The sequence below is a fragment of the Perissodus microlepis genome, chromosome 4 (genome assembly GCF_051167445.1).
Source record: "Perissodus microlepis isolate ML-2025 ecotype Zambia chromosome 4, ASM5116744v1, whole genome shotgun sequence".
Lineage (NCBI taxonomy): Eukaryota > Metazoa > Chordata > Actinopteri > Cichliformes > Cichlidae > Perissodus > Perissodus microlepis.
Window position 1 is genome coordinate 25,664,666 of NC_140464.1, and position 21,104 is coordinate 25,685,769.

General features: G+C 39.5%; 1 protein-coding gene across 3 annotated transcripts in view; it reads right to left on the reverse strand.

Annotated features, from left to right (window-relative positions):
- Window positions 1-21,104, reverse strand: part of LOC146389082 (microtubule-associated serine/threonine-protein kinase 1-like) — a 57,015-nt gene that overhangs the window by 13,108 nt on the left and 22,803 nt on the right. For all 3 annotated transcript variants that reach the window (XM_084926736.1, XM_084926735.1, XM_084926737.1), the window contains 10 exons: window positions 20,486-20,561; window positions 17,554-17,626; window positions 13,415-13,575; window positions 12,270-12,345; window positions 11,337-11,546; window positions 7,692-7,793; window positions 3,208-3,340; window positions 2,679-2,746; window positions 2,214-2,290; window positions 1,885-2,093 (listed from right to left, as the gene is read on the reverse strand). In XM_084926736.1, the coding sequence (XP_084782862.1) occupies window positions 1,885-2,093; window positions 2,214-2,290; window positions 2,679-2,746; window positions 3,208-3,340; window positions 7,692-7,793; window positions 11,337-11,546; window positions 12,270-12,345; window positions 13,415-13,575; window positions 17,554-17,626; window positions 20,486-20,561 (1,185 nt within the window). The remainder of the gene's footprint in view (window positions 1-1,884; window positions 2,094-2,213; window positions 2,291-2,678; window positions 2,747-3,207; window positions 3,341-7,691; window positions 7,794-11,336; window positions 11,547-12,269; window positions 12,346-13,414; window positions 13,576-17,553; window positions 17,627-20,485; window positions 20,562-21,104) is intronic.

Sequence of the window (21,104 nt, forward strand, 5' to 3'; positions counted from 1 at the left end):
AGGCTCAGGTGTGAAATGTATAGTTTTTATTGGTTTTCAGCGTTATTTTGTTATCGTTTACTCGGTTTTCCTTGGTCTTTTCACGTGTGTTATGAATAAATTTTCTTTTTTTCGGTACCGGTACTAGTTTTTTTTTGTTGTATTTATCCGCGACACCTTAAAGGGCGGCCCATGAAGATATTGTATATTCTTGGCCTTAAGACAGCAATTCTGATGGCTAAAGATCCAAACGGGACACAAAAAAAAAAAAAAAAAAAAAAGAAGATATTGTCGGGCATAAACCGGTCCGTGCTCCATAGCCTCAATCATTAGTGTGGATGCTGATTAAGCATCCACAGTACTGTTCTTCTACTTTTCAGCTTCCGTACGTTTTTTGTACGCTATCTCCTTCAACACCGTTCAACTTAGAAAAACCATTCAACCACCATTAGATTCATCTTCTTTTGGACATGTGTGCTTGTATTTTTCTCATTGTTAACTTTTATATTTTTTAAATTATTCAACAAAAATTCACAATGTATTTCAATGGGAGAATCTTCAAATTCTCATTCAACTTACTCCTCTTTCAACTCTAACTACTTCCACATACGTTGACCTAGAACCACCATTCAAACCTAGTCTTGAAGCCAAGACAATGAACTATTCAACTTGTATTTATCTTTTCAATATCTTTTATACTTTTTCTTCCGTTCCAGTTTAAGTTTCATGCTTTCTTTCACCTGTTTCAGAGTTTATAATGGGTGTGTATGGGACGGGATGTTCAACTGCTTCAACTGACAGAGTGGGAGCAGGGGAAACATTTATCTTAAAATCTTCTCTTTAAACTGCTGCTGTGTCCACAACGTTTGGTCTACAGCCATCATTTTACCCTCAAAACGTAGCCATCGTTGCCCTCTTTCATTCAATGTTATTGTTATTGTAATAGATGTTATGGTTCTTTCATAAATGTCACCAATGCACAGCCTCCTACATCGAACTCTTCCATAGAAGAGTACAGTCGGCTCCCAAAATTTGTCTAAAAATCAGAAGTACAGGCTGTCTTTACACTGTCACCACGTCCATATAATAAACTCCACAGGCATGAAAACTGAGAATTGTGTAGACTCGACATTGCTGCCGCTCACGGTGAAGGAATTCTGTCAATACAACTTGTAGTTTTGTCTTTGGAAGCATTTGTTTGAGAGTCACTTTTCTGTTCTGGTGCCACTGGCTGGAGTCACTATAGCAGCCAGGCTCACACCTGCATCCTTAAATGAGCTCTGTCTGTCACTCTGCCAAGATTAATCTTAAAAACTTCTGTTTTAACTGCTGCTGTGTCAACAGCGTTTGCTCTACAGCTATCATTTTACCCTCAAAATGTAGCCATTGTTGTTCTCTTTCCAACAGCGTGTCTTCTGAAGCTCAGAGATGTAAACTTTTTAAACTGTGTGGATCCAAATAGAGGGATCGCATTTCAGTCATTCAGTGATTAAAAGAATATGAACTTTTAATATTAATTCAGATGTTTCTGACTCTAAATTTTCTTTTGTAATTACTTAGCTTTTTCTAATTTATATTTTAAACATGTTCAGCTACTTTTCAACTTCTTCTTCTGTGTGAACGTCAGTTTTCAACCGTTCTGCACTTTCAGGTGACAAATTCTGCATTTTTCATCTCATTCAACATTTTTAACTTAACATTCAGCAATTATTTCATTTCAGCTCAAAACATTCAGCTATCAGCATTCACACAGCAGTTTCTTCAGAAAATGCATTTTCTAGTGTTAAATACTATAATGTAAAATGTTGCTAAAATATTAGCTAGACAGACTGTAAACTTGTCTGAGGAAAACAACTGTTACTGATTGGGTTACTTTTTGTTTTGCACATGTAGACCTGTCCTCACCTTCCACGTACTCCATGACCATGCAGAGGTGCCGACGTGTTTCAAAGGAACAGAACATGGAGACGACAAAGGGATTCTCTGCAAAGGTGAGAATGTCTCTTTCTACGAAGGCCTGCTGGATTTGGTTCCTCAGTATCAGGTTCTGCTTGTTAATCTTCTTCATGGCAAATCGCTGCCGTGTCTCCAGATGCCGCACCAGGTAAACAGCGCTGGTTCACATGCAGACACAGCCAGAGAGGCATGCAGTTTGACCATTTTATTTTCACTGGCTCTCTGTGCTTGTAAAGGAAAAAAAAAGCACATATGTGAGGGAGAAAAGCTCTGCTCACCCATATGCTCCATTACTTATCAGCTTGATGGTCTGGAAGTCTGCTTCTCCTGGTGGTTTCATTGCTCTCATCTTACCCTGTGGATCAAAGATCACAATGCAAAGATTAAATATGATCCAGTGGGAGGATAGAAAGCACGTTCTATATCATTTTTGTCACCTGTTAAATTAGTCTTTGCTGATGAACATTTATATTGTCTGCACAGATAAGCAGAACCTGCTTCAGGCATTTCCTATGTCCTCCTTCCTGTTTTTTATTATAGTTTTTTGTCTGCTTATCCTAATTTGGAGGCCATGTGATTCAAGGAAGGGGTGAATCTGGGTTCAACAGCCTCAGTGTAAATGAGCTAATTGAATGGACACCAGCCTGTTTGCCAAGTCATCAGCAGATGAAAACATTTTCAACAACTTTCAGCCACGTTCAGCCAGCAGAAATGACCAGACTGGGGAACATTTTGGATCTCACCTCTGTGGAGTCATCTGTTTCAGGTGTCACTGGTCCCTCGCTGTCATAACTTTCCAAGTAAACCATATCTGATGACAAACACATGTTTGATAAAAAAAAATCTGGTAGTCATTTTCTAATAAGGAGACTGTTTTGCTTTCCTTTATTTATGTCATATAAAAGGGCTCTTATTGAGCTTATAATAAACACGCCAGTAGTTATGCAAGCTCAGATTACAGACTGCTCTATGTGAGACTACAGAAGTCCCACCCATCTGTTATTTAAACCTTCTGTTTATGAGAAGCAGCCAATCACAAGAAAGCTGGCTTAATGCAGTGGTTCCCAAACTGTGGGACAGACCTTACTGGAGACAAGCTAAAAAGTCCTGTATCAGGCATCATATGATATGAGTGGCTACAGCAAGGCCCAGCATGATATAAATAAGAATAATTTGGAATTGTGATAAAACTAAGGATAAAACTATAAATTCATAAATGTCCATAATAGGTCCTGTTTAAACCTGTTAATTGTTTAAAGTTCCTCTACCCACCTTCAATCGGGTCTCGAGTAAGCCCCAGCTGGCCAATGATGTAACGAGGGATATCTGTTTTCATCAGATGACCCTCCTTGGCGTGGTCCTCAGCTGCCTCCAGCAGATGGTAAAACTCCTCGGGGTTAAACTCCTGCAGAGAACAACAATAAAACCTGAGTAGCTGATGTCATCAGATATAATGTTTTGGAGCTCATCCAATAATTATTCAATCAGCTGCATTAAATTAGAGAGTGTGGTGATTTAATTTTCCTTTGAGTTATCCTGGCATTTGGTTGTGAATTTAATAAATATCCAAGTCATTTCATGAATGACTGCCTCTGGATCAGCCCAGGATTTGTTTTTGTAGTCTGTGCTGCTACTGAGGAACTGATAGTGGTGGTCAGAACGGGGCAGGGTAAAGAAGCATCAGCTCGTCTTCCTTGCAAAAGTTAATACCACGTGTCACATTTGAGAATCTGCTGTGCATAAACAGAGAAGATCAATATGATGCCAATTCACAACAAACAGTAGTTTCAAAGTGCTTTAGGTTGTGTAGTGGCCATTAGGTATGACTTGTAGGTGGTGGGGGTGGGGGAGGGGGTGTGAAGGAAAAGAAAAGCAGGGACGCCTCCAGAATTTTTTTTTTATAGAGGGCGCCATATGGGGGCCGGAAAAATATTTTTGTGGCACACCAAAAACAGAATTTCCACTTTTATTAAGCTGTTGTCAAATATAGGTTACTTGAAAAATCTGGCAAATAAGAGTGAACAAAAATAATTCGAAGCCTAGTTAATTTCATGGCATTGAAGCTGATGTCACTGAAAATAGGTTCATATGAAAACCAGATAAGATTTTGAAATTCACATTAATCTGTTTTAATTAATTCATTGACTGGAAGTTCTAATCATCGCTTTAATGATTCTCAGCTGAGAATCTTTAAAGAAAAGACAAAAAAGAAGAGCTGACAAACAAGAAATGCGGCAAAACTATGGGAGAAAAAAGAGAAGGAAAAAGTTCATGACAAGCTGTAGTTCAATTCAATTCAATTCAATTCAATTTTATTTATATAGCGCCAAATCACAACAAAAGTCGCCTCAAGGCGCTTCATAGATACAGAGAAAAACCCAACAATCATATGACCCCCTATGAGCAAGCACTTTGGCGACAGTGGGAAGGAAAAACTCCCTTTTAACAGGAAGAAACCTCCGGCAGAACCAGGCTCAGGGAGGGGCGGCCATCTGCTGCGACCGGTTGGGGTGAGAGAAGGAAGACAGGATAAAAGACATGCTGTGGAAGAGAGACAGAGGTTAATAACAGATATGATTCAATGCAGAGAGGTCTATTAATACATAGTGAGTGAGAAAGGTGACTGGAAAGGAAAAACTCAATGCATCATGGGAATCCCCCGGCAGCCTACGTCTATTGCAGCATAACTAAGGGAGGATTCAGGGTCACCTGGTCCAGCCCTAACTATATGCTTTAGCAAAAAGGAAAGTTTTAAGCCTAATCTTAAAAGTAGAGATAGTTTCTGTCTCCCGAATCCAAACTGGAAGCTGGTTCCACAGAAGAGGGGCCTGAAAACTGAAGGCTCTGCCTCCCATTCTACTTTTAAATACTCTAGGAACAACAAGTAGGCCTGCAGAGCGAGAGCGAAGTGCTCTAATAGGGTGATATGGTACTACAAGGTCATTAAGATAAGATGGGGCCTGATTATTTAAGACCTCGTATGTGAGGAGCAGGATTTTGAATTCAATTCTGGATTTAACAGGAAGCCAATGAAGGGAAGCCAAAACAGGAGAAATATGCTCTCTCCTTCTAGTCCCTGTCAGGACTCTTGCTGCAGCATTTTGGATTAGCTGAAGGCTTTTCAGTGAGTTTTTTGGACATCCTGATAATAATGAATTACAGTAGTCCAGCCTGGAAGTAATAAATGCATGAACTAGTTTTTCAGCGTCACTCTGAGACAGGATATTTCTAATTTTAGAGATGTTGCGCAAATGGAAGAAAGCAGTCTTACATATTTGTTTAATATGTGCGTTGAAGGACATGTCCTGGTCAAAAATGACTCCAAGGTTCCTCACAGCGTTACTGGAGGCCAAGGTAATGCCATCCAGAGTATGAATCTGGTTAGATACCATATTTCTAAGATTTTCAGGGCCGAGTACAATAACCTCAGTTTTATCTGAATTAAGAAGCAGAAAGTTAGCGGCCATCCAGGTCTTTATGTCTTTAAGACATTCCTGCAGTTTAACTAATTGGTGTGTGTTATCTGGCTTCATGGACAGATAGAGCTGGGTGTCATCTGCATAGCAGTGAAAATGTATGCTATGTCTTCTAATGATGCTGCCTAAGGGAAGCATGTATAATGTAAACAGAATTGGTCCTAGCACTGAACCCTGTGGAACTCCATAATTAACCTCAGTGTGTGAAGAGGCCTCTCCATTTACATGCACAAATTGGAGTCTATTAGATAGATATGATACAAACCACTGCAGTGCAGTACCTGTAATACCTACAGCATGTTCTAATCGCTCTAATAGGATATTATGGTCAACAGTATCGAACGCTGCACTGAGGTCTAGCAGGACAAGCACAGAGATGAGTCCACTGTCAGAGGCCATAAGAAGATCATTTGTAACCTTCACTAAAGCTGTTTCTGTGCTGTGATGAGCTCTGAAACCTGACTGAAACTCTTCAAATAAACCATTCCTCTGCAGATGATCTGTTAGCTGTTTGACAACTACTCTTTCAAGGATTTTTGATATGAAAGGAAGGTTGGAGATTGGCCTATAATTAGCTAAGACTGCTGGGTCTAGAGATGGCTTTTTGAGTAAAGGTTTAACCACAGCCAGCTTGAAGGCCTGTGGTACATAGCCGACCATTAGAGATAGGTTGATCATATTTAAGATCGAAGAATTAATCAATGGCAGGACTTCTTTGAGCAGTTTTGTAGGAATGGGGTCTAAAAGACACGTTGATGGTTTGGAGGAAGTAATTATTGAAGTTAACTCAGAAAGATCAATTGGAGAAAAAGAGTCTAACTTAACATCAATGGTACTAAGAGTAGCTGTAGATAATATTACATCTGTGGGATGATTACTGGTAATTTTTTCTCTAATGATAAAAATTTTATTTGTGAAGAAGTTCATGAAGTCATTACTAGTTAACGTTAAAGGGATGGTTGGCTCAACAGAGCTCTGACTCTTTGTCAGCCTGGCTACAGTGCTGAAGAGAAACCTGGGGTTGTTCTTATTTTCTTCAATCAGTGATGAATAGTAAGATGTTCTGGCTTTGCGGAGGGCTTTCTTATAAAGCAGCAAACTATTTCTCCAGGCTAAATGATGATCCTCTAAATTTGTGACACGCCATTTCCTCTCCAGATTACGAGTCATCTGCTTTAGGGTACGTGTTTGAGAATTATACCACGGAGTCAGGTACTTCTGATTAGAGACCTTAGTTTTCACTGGAGCTACAGTATCCAGAGTCGTACGTAGTGAGGAGGTGTAGTGGCATAGAAATGCATCGTGAGTAAAAAAGAGGGAGTTTAGTGCTCAGTGCATTATGTGAGGCCCTCTGTAGCGTAAGCCCGTAGCAACACCACTAATATCACCTAATCTTGCTTTAACTACAAGTCTTATCAAAAAGTTATAAATCTAATCTTAAAAGCAGAGAGGATGTGTTTGTCTCCTGAACTTAAACTGGGAGCTGTTTCCTGAGGAGAGGTGCTTACAGCGGAAGAATCTGCCTCCCATTGCACGAAGCACACACGCTCTAAAATATGATCACTCAGGACTTTGCATGTGAAGAGAAGAATTTTAAATTCGGCTTATTTTTACAGTTGTGATTTCAGATAAACTAGTTTGACGTAAAGAATAATTTAATTTTCAATTTGCCGTGCTCGCCAGGAGGGACTGGAACAAGCCCAATGAATCAATTCTCCACGTCACTGTCTGAGCTGTCTCTCACAATCAAGAACCACGTCAGCTTGGCATGACTCATGCAGGGATGCACAACTGATATCCTGTTACGAAACACCAAGTCACAGCAGGCTCCATAGACAAAAACCATACCATACACACACACACACACACACACACACAGACAACTTTAAACGACAACGTGGTCACGGTATGTTTGAGGCAGGCTGGAAGGCAGCCGAGCAGCAGGGGGCTACTGCCTGGTATTAGCCGTACTCTGGGAAGGCAAATTTAATCTAAATGCAAATGTCTCCGCCATCCAGACAGACTGGACCAAGTCTTAAACTGGTTTGCTTGTTTTCATTTTACATTCCTGCTGTGTAAAAAATCCGACCGTTAAAATGCTCATAAGGGGCTACAAATATGTTTTTGCGCTGATGATTGCTTTTTAAAAATAAAGCAATTTGCCTCAAGTCACAGGAGCTGTGAGAAGTTCTGTGATGAATCATGGGGCTGGAGGAGGATTGTGATCATCGCAGCAGTCGATGGGTGGGTAAATACTGATAAGTGTGAGTGTGATCCTACCAGACACTCCAAAAGCCTTGCAGGTCTGGCGATGATGATCAGAAGCTTTTTCACCAACTCCGTGACAAAGATTACCTCGGAGCTCTCCGAGCGCTCAAATGCCTGACGTACAGACACACAGAGAGGCAGAAAGACAGATATGCATCAGCGTTTTTAACGTTTGCAAAAAGTGACATCTGACAACAATAAAACACGCACACAAGACAGAGAAAATCTGTCAGTCAAAAGACAGACGGAGGCACGAAGGTACGTAATCAAAAAGGTGATCCAATCAAACCTAATCCAGGCAACCCAGGGTAATCACAGCAATCTAATCAAGCTGTAAAGATGGGCTCTATGAAATTCGCAGATACCTGTTATCTTCTCTGGCAAATCACATGCACAATTAGCCTCCAATTTGGCTCTCGCCAAAGGCTTTGTGTGTTTGAATCTAATTAAAAAGACCTGAGGTGAATCACTTAATCACAAATCTTGCAAAGCTTCGCATATCCCCATCACCTGTACCTGATCTGCTCATGATCTGTTTTATTGATGTTTACTCACAAAGCGTATCTACAAATTAATCTTTATGCAGTTCATCTGCTTCACCTTTCTATCCTGCTCACTATTTGAATACTTTTGTTGAAAAAAAGGCATTCTATGGAAAAAGAAACTGTTTAATACAAATATAAATGAAAAAAGTCTAATTTCTATATTTTTATTTTATTTCATAGAAATGGCTGTTTTCAGGCTTGCATTCTTTCTAATGAACAGCAGGGGGCGATTAATCTGGCTGCAGAAAGGAAGTCCACTAGCATAGAAATATACGAGGAAAGGAACTTGCAGCTCATTTGATTTAATGACCTCAGTAAACATCATCCTGTAGAATTCGTGGTTTTGGTCCCTAGTTTCAAGTCATATTAAGCACAGCATGTAGTTTCTTTTGTAAATTTGGGACCTCTTTAATGTCTAGAAGAACAATAAAGCAGGCTTTGCTTTAGTGCAGATGTACCTTATGTCTTATGTCCCATATCAGAGCGCACTCTCTTGATTTACAGTCATATATGACCTGCACACTTTCCATATGGCAACAGTGAAACTGCTCTGCTTGAGGATTTAAAATACAGACTCTTCTAACACTTGGGTGACATCACAGTGCCTCTTTTATGAGGAGTCTCCACTATGTTCAGCACTCAGTCTGTTACTTGGTGTGGCATGTTATCTGGTACATCACACTGGGTTTGGCAACCATTTTAGCTGGAAACAGCTGCCTGTTGTGGCTAAGAATCAGGTTGATGAAGGCCAAATAAGAGAAACTTAAAGGAGCTCAGTTGTGAGCCACACAATTCATGGATATATTCGAAGAAGTGGATACGGCACCACCGCTCAGCCTTTCTCCAAAATGTTCCCATTGGTCACTCTTTGATATTGCTCTTTACAAAAGCTCACCCAGGTGTTTGATGATTGTGACAGGAATGATGGATCCGACCACACAGTTCACATGTTTTACACTTTAAATCTTACTGGGGTGTGATGCTAATCAGTAATCTTGCTAATCTGTTTCCTCTAGGAAAAAAACACATGGAAGCTGCATGTTTGCTTGTAATTGATAGGGTGATACCCGTATATGCAGTGATGGGAATAACGGCGTTTTTTCAGTATCGAGTAATCCAACTAATTACTATTCCTATCGTTACAACACCGTTACAGTTACTAACAAGAAAACGCGGTCCGTTACTATTTTTCAACAAACAGATGGTTGAAGCTGTGTTCAGCTTACCGCATCTTATATCAGTTGCACGGAAGTAGCTGTAAGTAATCTGGACGCTACAGCTTTAAGCAGCTGCGCGCGCTCCCGCGGACGGTAATCACGATCACTGTCTAGCACAACACCTGGAGCTAAGGGGGCAAAACAATCGCATGAGTGCTGCTGTTTGACTGAGGAAGAATAAAGTAGTCGTGGTAAGCCAATCACATGACCACTTAAAGATTACAAAGCAACAAGGTGATATATACCAGTTTATAAATTGTGTTGATAGGCCATGTAAAACCAGAGTCATGATAAACAATATATACGCGGCGTTTTTTCCTCAATCGTTTCGTCACGTTTACTGTCTAAGGACAGCGCAGCAAGCACTCTCTGCTTATGAGCCAAACAAAAAAAAACAAAAACGGGAAGTTTTAGGAGTGACGGAGAGAGAGAGAGCAGAAAAAGAGAGAGAGCGAGTTTTGAGATGTGAGAGATTTTTGACGTTTAGCGTGTTTGGAGTGTGTAGTTAATGTGTTGCCTTGTGTAGTTAGTGTGTAGTGTTGTGGATAGTTTTGTGTTGTGTGTCAGAACAATGAGGCGACTGCTGTCTCCAGGTAGAAACAGGAGTGATACACCTGCTGCTGTCAGACCTGCAGGTATCAGGCTGTGATTTTCTCCTTTATAGTGGACAGAAATTATTGTTTTGGAGTGGTACAAATAATTTGTGTGGCATCTTATTGAATGCAGAACAGCTGATTGTTCTGTAAATAGTTTGAAATGGTTATTTAGAAAATGAAGGTAAAAGGTAAATGGATGCAAATAACTTTGTTGTTTGCAAAACTTGTGCATAGAATTTTAAAATTGATAATTTATATTTGCATTTAAAGTTGTGAAATATGATTCATTAAACATGTTTGTGGTTGTTACAGTAAAAAAATATAATTTTTTCTACTCTGATTTTATGTTTTTTGTCTGATTTTAGATCAATTGTGTTAATACAGTATGTCAAAATGAAAACATAACTGTAAATTCAGACACGTGAGGTTGTGCTGAAAAGGATGATACCAAACAAGGCAAAGTAAATAGTTTTTAAAGGTAAAAACAAAAGTAGTTAAAAATGGCCAATTAAACGTTTTTAAAAGTAACTCAATAGTTACTTTTCAAGTAATTAATTACTTTTAGAATATTGTAACTCGGTTACTAACTCAATTACTTTTTTGAAGAAGTAACTAGTAACTATAATTAATTACTTTTTCAAAGTAACTTGCCCAACACTGCGTATATGCAAGCATCATCTTCAGTTCTAAGCAGTCTTGATTCAGTTTACCATACAGTACATCTCTAAGTCTCTGTCCCCCCCTTGATTTCTCTATGATGTTCACCATTACTGACCACTCTCAGAGAACAGCACTGGTATTTTTTTCCTCTATAAAGTCATTTTAAATGTACCGTCATCCACACGATCCCAAAAAAGCTACTGCCTGTCACCTTTGAATCTGTTCCTATTTATGACAAAGCCACTGTACTAAGAATACAACACATGCTTTATATAATAGATAAAAGACGCTAAAATTCAGTGGAGCTGGGGTAAACTGTGCTTTAAACCTTTTCCAGTGAAGAGGAGCAGTTAAGTTGTCTGGTTGCAAAAAGAAGTCCCATTGAGTAAAGAAAATGGGCCTTAGTAAATACTTTCTTGATGAATTTGTGGTCTTAATCTCCAACTTCAAGTCTTATTAAATCCAGCATGATGTTCATTTTGTAAATTATGGTCCCATTTAGTAGGAAATTATTTAGTGTGTGGCTACAATGTGACCGACAAGTTGCTACTTATTAGTGCGCAGCGTTCCTCGGTTTCTCGGTCAAATCCAGGGACGTCCAGTTTCAAAAAAACAAAATAGCGATTGCCAAAAACTCACATCATGAAGTAGCTTTTCCAGATTCTCCTGTAGCTCGAAGAAGTACACAGAGGTGATGAGGCCTTCGCGAGCTTTGGCCAGGCAGTCTCTGGCCAGCTCTGCTATCTGATGGTGGATGAAGCTGAGGACTCCATCAGCCAGCGGAAGAACACTTTCAGGCAAGTAAGCCTGGATGAACTCGGCCAGCCTCCCCTCCATCTGAGCCGTGGCCTGGTGGGGGACAAGGTGGCGTAAGAAGACAGCAGAGGAGATTAGGTTTGGGAAAAGATTTATTTTCTTAGCTCGGCCGGATTTATGCGAGAGAAAGTTCAGGAAGCCGTTTCATTTGCGATTCAGACAGCGTGGCTCTGCTGATTTACTCAGACTTCAGCTCAATGTCTTTTTCTTTTTTTCATTTCACTTGTGTGAGAACAAGCCCAAAGAGCTTTTACCGCAGATGAACTCCAAACTATAATGCTCAATTTCCTATGGTTTGATTTTTATCACTGTCAAAGCTTTCAGCTTCTTTCCTTTTGATACCGACCTCACCGACTGGCTTTATTTCACTGTTTATAACTGGAGCGGTATTTTTACATGCACTGAATAAATGTAATATTCACACTGACGGGGTGAATGGAGCTTGGCACGTTCTCATAATCTTGTTTGCTATGGTTTAGCAGCCCACATGGTTACGGTTCTTTCCCAGTTTTTTGGATGCAGGATATAAAACATTTGCATACACAGATCTCTGATAATGTTTAATCACAAACTATAGTCTCACCCATTTTATTTCAGTAACTGCAGAGCTTTGACTGTTTTTAATTAGTAACTGAGAACCGAAAAGGCTCCAAAGGTTTACCATTGTGTGCATTTAAACAGAATATGATGTTATCGTAAAGGCTCTTTGCAAGTCTCTGTGTGTATGTTGTGTTAGTGTGTATGTGTGTGTCTAACCTTTGGAAAACGCTCTTTGTACACGTGGTTCATCATGACTATCTCGTTATCGTAGCAGGAGGAGGAGCGTCCTGGGCTGCAGAGGGACACAGGGGAAAAAATTCAGCTTTTCCAAAGCAAGGGTTGAAAACTGTTATATAATGAGATCAATGCTATAATCGACATATCTGAAATACATTTAAAATAAGCTTCAAGACACACTGTAAAATGAAAAAAAGTAGATAGTTTTCAATAAATGGGAGTGATTGGAACTAAAGTAATTAGTCACACCAAAAGCCAAAATTCAATCATAGTTTTCAAAATTATTTGTGTTGACTATACATGAAAAGTTAACTAAGACATTACTGACATTTTGTTTTTTTATAGAGGTGTTTTGCCCATAAACTGTTGGCATTTCAATACTCTAATACCTAATCAATACTAAAAGACAGTATTGGTTTATATACGTATTTACTTGATGACTTTACTGAGGTTTAATGTACTTGTACTACCGTGTCATGTTGCTTTCTTTTTATGTATTTTGGATGCAAGTATTGTACTCTGAACTCCGTACTATTTATTTTAAAGCTTTGGATTATCAGGATTATTGGATTATTATAAATCCATTTAAAAGTATTTAAATCCCCAGCTGCAACAATAATGAGATCTACACGTTAATAAATCATAATTATCATCCATTACTGTCATGTATCAAATTCTGAAAAGTGTAATTTGACACAAAAGTACTTTTACTTCCTTTATTTATTTTGAGTATATTGTGATTATATAACCTATGCATTATTAATCCAGTAGGATTATCATTTGTATACTTCATCCAAAAAGCTTAATTTTTTTAAACTATCCAACAAAAGATCACATTTTACATAACAATTATAACAGGTCATGAGTCTAAAACTGATGTTTTCTGCACAGATTTTATGTCCAATTAAAAATATTCTGACTTATGATTCTATATAAGCCAAAATATTTTTTTATTGGTTAAAGGCCTCTTTAACGATAAAAACAAAGATGTTACATAAAAGCAGTAAGATCAGCCACTGGTGACCCGGCAAATCTGCTTTTAAGTAGTGCCTCTGAAAAGAGGACAGTGCGCTGGGCAGCAGACGCTGCTGTTTAATCTCATGAGCGCCGCCGCTGTGTCTAACCTGAGGCTGCGGGAGCGAGGGCGCATGTGGGGAGAGCAGCGGCCCCCATCGTCATCCATGATGCTCTCTGTACTGCCAAAGTGCTTGGATAAGAAGTGGAGCTCATCCATGGTGGGCTGGAAGGGCAGCTGGTGTAGTCGCTCCTGAGAAGAGCTGGAGGACTGGAAGAGGGAGAAGAGGAAGGGAGCCAAGAGGGTGGAGGAGGAAGAGGAAGCAGACGGTGAAGGGGAGAGAATTAAGATGATGGAGGAGGGGGGTGGGATGGCAGATGAGAAAGGGAAGTAGGCGTTGGAAGGATCAAATAGAGAAAGTGCCAGAAAATTAACGACAAAACTCCACCAAATGACGTCCAGCAACTGCAGAAGATAGCGATCTGAAAGCTAAATTATCAAAGTGTTTGACAGTCTACAGCTGTTACTCCTCATGGATCCAGACAGTGTGACGACAAACCGGGAACTGAAAGATAATGACGCCTCAGGGCCAGACCTTAAATCCATCTGTCAGTAAAACTTTGTCTCCTATTTCCTTTGCCTCAAACAGGGACAATGAGACCTAGACCGCCTCCTCTTACATTTCTAAGTGAAAAGAGTGAAGTAAGGATGCAGATGCCTCCCTTTGTTTATTTCATGTGTGGATGTCAAGATTTTTTCCTCTATCTTGGTAGAGTTGCATCTGCTGAACTGATCCAGCTGTTACTTATATTTCTGTTCAAGTGTGTGTCTTTTGGGCTACAGTCTGATGAGCACAGACTGGGTCTTCTTCTCTCCTTGTTCACTGGTTTTTCCAAGTATACGGGGAATTCTTGGAAAATGGTTAGGAATACACCTTTGGGGCGCAAAATTTTAAATTCTTGCAAACAAGATGAAATAGAGCATCATGATCAGCGTGATCTTTCCACAAAGCTATAATCTGGTAATGCTGTCGGCAAGAAAATGACTCCATTCAGTATTTATGAATTTGTGGTATGATGTGAGAGAATTACTTTAAATAGAGCAGAGACTGAGGGGCCAGCTGAGTGTGATTCATAACATTCGCAGCCTTTTGTTTAATGTACTATTGTTGTGTTTCTATTCATAGTATCTGGCTTATTTTGGTCTCTGATTAAATTAGCGTGGAACCGCATGTGCACTATCTCGCGTCGACGTCTCCTCACTACACCACGTGTCTCATCGCTCTCGTCCCAACCGGCTTGGCGATCGTTACTTTCCCCTCTTGCTCTCTTCCCTTCATCCATCTAAGCCTCCATCCACAGCCAGATGGAGAGAACAACCAGGCCCCTGATATCACTGTTATGCAACACGTCATGCTGAAGGACAGGCAGGGGAAGAAGTAGAAGTGACGAGCTGGAGATGGATACATTTTAATTGTTATCTTAAAGTGAAAATGTATATTCAGCTAATACAAACTGGCTTTTATAGATATATCTAACATGCTAAATGGGGAAAGTTCTGGTATGCTGAAAGGGTCGATAATCATTATAATTATGGTTAATCATCATATAGCTGTGGGGACAGGTCTGATCAATAAGCCCACTAGGGCTGCCACAAACGATTATTTTGATAGTCGACTAGTCACCGATTATTTTTGCGATTAGTCGACTAATCAGATCATGCATCCATTGGACGTAAAACGTACAGCTTATTGCACCAGCATGTCTGCTCTTATATAACTATCATTAGCTTACAGCTTTAAGTGTTTAAGGTACGTGCTAACTAAAAATAAAGACAAGATGATAGTTTATTAAATTCTAATGAAATTTGCAGATTGTTTCGGTGAAGTTTAATAAACTCCTTGCTATCTAAAATACAACGGGACATCGGAGTATATTCTCGAGCATCTCACACTTCTGATAATCAGCTGTCTGCTTGACGTTTATTCAGCTGTGTAAAAACTATAACTTTAATCTCAACCAAACCGATTTACTCAGGAACAAATAAAATACAAAAAAAAAGCCAAACAATAACATTTTTAAGTTATCTAAATGACTTATATATCATGTTTAACCTGAGTAGCGAAAGACGGCGGTGGGTTTGAAAACGATTTGCCGGGAGTCCGGTCTTCTCACGGGCTCTAGTGAGCCTTGCCCCCGGCTAGCTATCGAGCTAGTAGGTAACAGACGTCTCCGAAAACGTCGGAGCGCTTTTGAAAATATGTGGTGTCTTGATAAACTGAGCAGATATTTGAGATTTACACAGTTACATTCTCGCCTGAAAATATGTTAAACGTTTATTTTGTGACCCAGAAAGAATAATAAGAGTAATAGTAAAACTAAGTAGCTGCCGCCATTGTTGGAAACTGAGCTGGGCTGCGCTATGAATTCTGGGACACAGCTTCTTCTTCTTCTTCTTCGGGATTTAACGGCAGCTGACATCCTTGTACATGCAGTGCTGCCATCTTCTGTTTCAGTCCGTTATTACACTTTTAAATCCTACTACTTATTCCTGCGGCTTTTGTGATCTTACAAAGCTTCAAACGACGCGTCGACTATTAAATCAGTCGTCGACGATTTTGATAGTCGACGTAATCGTGACTAGTCGACTAATCGTGGCAGCCCTAAAGCCCACCCCTCAATTAATTTAGAAGGAATAACATTTTTGCATTGCTATAATAAGGAACCAAAATAATCATCAGTAAATGTCATCATAAAGAGTGCATCTAAATGTATCCCCTATAATAACTAGTATTGGTTCTATAATTCCCTGCACTGCTGTTCTGCTAGCTGTCTGTCCAGATGGTGTTGCGCTATCCTAACAAGACTTATTACTAGATTTTTTCAGACACGTGGCCACTAACTGTATGACGATAACTTGTCTTTTTGACGTGTGACAATCACGGTGACAGTGTAGCAGTAAATAGGCCTGGAGACCGGTCCATCTCATCTGGCAATCACCGGTCATGAGAGAGAAGCGTGCGTTCCCTAGACTTGGCAAAGGTTGGCAAAACCGAATTCTTGTGATTGCTTTGGTGTTTGGCATATTTACATAGTTTAAATGGAAGTGACGCCGGCCAGCTACTTTCCATAAAAATTGCAACTCAAACCCTTCAAATTAAAAGCGCAACTTTTAAATTGAAGATAGGAAACACTTCCAACTAATTGAGAAGGACACATTTTTCACAAGCAACGATTGCTGAATCACGTCCAGTACGGTGAACAACTCAATATGCACATGACGTGAGAAACCTCAGTAGACTAATTATATCAAAGACTGTATTGCTTTCTATTTGACTTGAATAAAATGTATCAAAATGTAAAATCCAAAGCAGGAACATATACCAATGTCTTGCTTTGCCTAAAATAAGGACCTGTCACAGTGCCCATAAGCTTTTCAAGGACAGGACAGCGTTGTTGGTACTTGAAGTCTGAATTGCCAGAAAAAGACGTCCTTGTATCATTTCACACCAGAACTGCAATTGTGTGCTGCTAATTTCATAGAGGGAAAACAAACAGATTTGGTGTAAACAGACTAATCAGTGCTAATCAACCCATTAATTATTAGCTACTTATTAGTTATATCAAAAGTTTATTAGCTACACAGTAACCCAGCAGCCAACAATTTACATTTAAGCTAATGCTTATGGGGTTACAACCAAATTGTGATGTAAAAGGAGCCTTCAAAGATAATGTTGGTACTCTTCATGTTCCAAATACTTAGAAATAAGTTATCAAATGAATTTTATTTAACGCTATATAATGGGGCATATTTACAGAGTTTTTCATACAGTAGACTAGGAGTGCAAATTGCTTCAGCGATGTTTTACTTGGAGTTTCGTGACCTTAGTTTTATAGTGAAGCTATATGACTTCTTGTGGATATCCAATACTTTTGACTGTTTTACATGTCAAACTTGTAGAAAACTGTTACAGAACAATTTTACCACTAGCTGGGCTTTTAGCATTTGTGTTCTAAATTATCGTGACTCGTGCTGAGAGGCAACGTCCTGCAAATATTGCTCCTCGTCTACACTTTAACTTTGACTATGTTGGTTTTAACTAGTGTATTTTTTGACTGGCAACTGAAAGGATTGTTTAAATTGAGTTGTTCACATACGCATAACTGCAAAAATACGCTCTAGCATAGCTGCTCCCCTACACACACGTTTATGATCAATACAGTGAAAAAGTGGTGATGTATATTTTACCGTGGAGCTGGGAGTGTTGGTACCATATCCAGAAGAGGGCAACGACGCTAAAGACCATCGTCGTCCATCGGCCCTGCAGAATGGCAAACACAAATTGCACTTCATTTAATACCCACTGCACTGTAGTGCTATAAAATCAATATCATATAAGCTTCTCTGTTGTTTATTATTGATTTGACAAAAATCAAGATAATGAACCTGAAAGCCCAGCTAACCTAATTTCATTAACTACAAAGAGAAGTTTTAATTCAGCTGAAGAAAATCATGTTCTAGTGAGTTGCATTGTGACTCTGTAACTCAGATTCACAGTGAGAGGCAGGCAGACAGATCTGATAAATAAGGACAGAGGCTTTATAGGAGCCTCGACTTCCAACATGAGAGAGAGACGGAAGTAAATAACAGCCTAATTGGCCGCCTACATACATCTCTGCTGTTTGAACACGAGAGTGTGGATGGAGCCTTGTTGTTTTTAATACATACATACTATTACCTGATCATTATTCATAAACACAGCTGTAGTCACTCTAGCTTCTCTTAAACACACCTTTCAAGCTTCAGCAGAGTCTCATCATTGCTGCCTTTTCATACTTGTATGGATTTCAAAATTCTCCTTTAAAGTTCTTTTGTGTTTAGGAAGTTAGCTAGTTAATGGCCAGTGCAATAATAACGATGTATAGAGCACACAAAAAGAAAACACAGTGGATGACGTGAGGCGTTGTATTTAGTGTAAGGTAAATAAGGATTGTTTTGACCTATGAATAATAAAAAGCTATTCAAGTAGGGTGTAAGAAGGAAAATATGCAACTGGAAATGAGCGTAACAGTTCCCCTTTATGAAAAGATAAAAGTGGCTGATTGTCTATGGTATGAGCACCTGCTGTTTAAAGTTGTGGAAACGAAGCAAACCCTGAGAGCGAGCTCAAGCACTTAACTCGTGTCTGCCTGTAGCATAAATGCAGCCATAAAAAGTGCATCCTGTAAATGCTGCGCCTAAATCCCAGCTACACCCCCTGTCTGCATCGATCCCAGAGTTATTATAGTTTCATATTTTCTACTTTTATTTCATTTCTTTTTGTTCTGTATTCAGTTAAGTTTGAGTTAGCGTCCAGAGTGGGTTAGCTCGCTTCGGTTTAGGTTTTTTGAAAATGTCCAAGATCTAGGAACGTTAGTGCAGACGTCCAAAGTCGGAATAAATACATCCATCAAAGCCTCATCAGGCAAGCTGTATTTACATATTTTTAGCAAATTAACAAATACTAAAACTAAGGATACTTTTTAATATTTTAGTTTAGTTAGTTTTCCAAGTCTTCGGCTTCCTCCCACAGTCCAAATACATGCAGTTAGTGGGGACAGGTTAATTGATCAATCTAAATTGCCCATAGTGAATTTGAGTGCAAATGGTTGTCTGGTGAACCAGTCCAGGGTGTACCCCGCCTCTCACCCTATCACTGCTGGGATAGGCTCCAGCTCCCCCCATGACCCTGGATGGATGGATAGTTCTCCAAGTTCATAAAATAGTTAGCTAGTTTATATTTTTTCAAAAGTCACATTTTTATTTTAATTTCAGCTAACTACATTTTCCCCCATAACTAGTTTTGGTTTTTAGTGAAGTTTTAGTTAGCTATAATAACCTCATGTCAGGACTGTCCACCATGGGGCCTGACAGCCTGTAGCTGCTCTACTCCAAGACTTTGAAATACCTGATCTCAGGACATAAACTCTCCTTCTATTTTTAAATCACATTTCAAAACCCATCTTCACATTCAGACTTCACACCCTTCATTATAACATAATTAAACAGCATTGTAGCCCATTGTTATCTTGATCAGTTTTAATCTGTGTTTTTGTTTGTTTCTTGTGTATGCAAGTTTAAATTACTGGACCAATATGAGGCGACATTGAGGGACTCGAATGGGGCCTATAAATAAAATGTAGTATTATTATTATTGTCACTTCCCACTCTGTGACAACTCACAGCTCACAGGTTTAATAGTTCACTCAGTGCACTACAATACATAGTTAGCATTTTAATATTAAATATTTATACCTTTATAATACACATTACCAGATAATACTTACAACCATAGAATACATGTAACGCTTTTCACACAATGCAGATTAGAGAGCTACAGTTGAAGACATATTTTCAAAATTAACAACTATTTTTGAAGCTTATGGCAAAAACAAATTACCCCAAAAACAGGATCAAATTACAGACTGTAGTGAACATGATCCACTTAAAGTATTTTTCTGTAGGACGATGTGATTCGTGACTAAAAGCATGCAGACATTTGAGCATTAAAATGAAACGTGATGCCATGAATCTGCTTCTAATCCTCTTATAACCTGCCATAAGATTTCTGAATGTGACTACATGGATGCAGCCGTTGTTTCATGGCTCAAGGCCAAACAACTTATTTTGTGGACCTGCGCATCCCGAGAAAAAAAGGGCCTTCTTCTCTAAACTGTTGTGTTTGAAGTGAACTAGTGTTTATAATATTGTTACATGCTGTCTTTAGCCTAAAGACAAAAGCAACCACGTGAAGGCCTAAATCTAAAATCTATTAACATGAACAGATGTAGATGTGTGACACAGGCAACAAGCGTGACTAAACAGAGAGGAGCTGTGAATGTAATGGCCTGGCCCTGTCATACATGAGTCACCCTGTTACGCTGCGAGAACCTGCGAGTGCAGCGAGAGGCTCTCCAGAATGTGTGAGATCTCTCTCAACAACACATCTGCACCTCTTGTTCCACTGGAGCTCACACCTGCTCGGTGTCTCTCCCCTCTGTGACCTTTGCCTCACACCGACTCTTCTTATCTGTCTCTATCTCACTTTCTATCCCTCTCACACCTCTTGTGCAAATATGGCCGAGAGTAAACAGGTGCAATCACAGTCAGTGTGTAGTCTGCAGTGCCGGGAAGCAGTCACCTTCTGGAGGAGGCGAATGAGAAGTGGGCTGGGTTGCTGGGAGAGAAGTTTCGTGGGCTGTCCAGTGGGCTGCTTCCTGGTGGGACAACAAGACATGCACTGAGAATGAGACACAAAAGAACGGCACGAGTGTAGGAGAAGGTCAAAGTGGTAGTATGTCATGCCACTGTGCCTTTTATCCTGTGGCCAAGTCCCAACAGGAAATCCAGTGACGTGCTGTGAGGTGCAGACCCAGAGCTGTCTCCCACTGCTCCTTTAGTTCAATATCACAGCATAACTACTCATAATAAGTAGGCAACGCTTTTAGGAGTAAACCGATTTAAAACTTAATGTAAACTAAGATTTTTTTTCTTAAACCTAAGGGCCTATCTTTGATCTTTAGTGAAACTCGACAGAGTTACATATATATCCAAATTTCAAAAATATTTCAGACAAAAACAGAATCAACCTCATATGGGAGCTGTGTTTTCACATTCAGCTCAGTAAACTTTGAGATCATTGTTGGAAATATACTGCTTTTTGTTGTTTTCTTGCTATGATGACGTGTTTAGTTTGCCATGAAGACTGAAAACATAAGGAAACAACTCATCTAGAGAATTAAATGTGTAACTTCTTTACA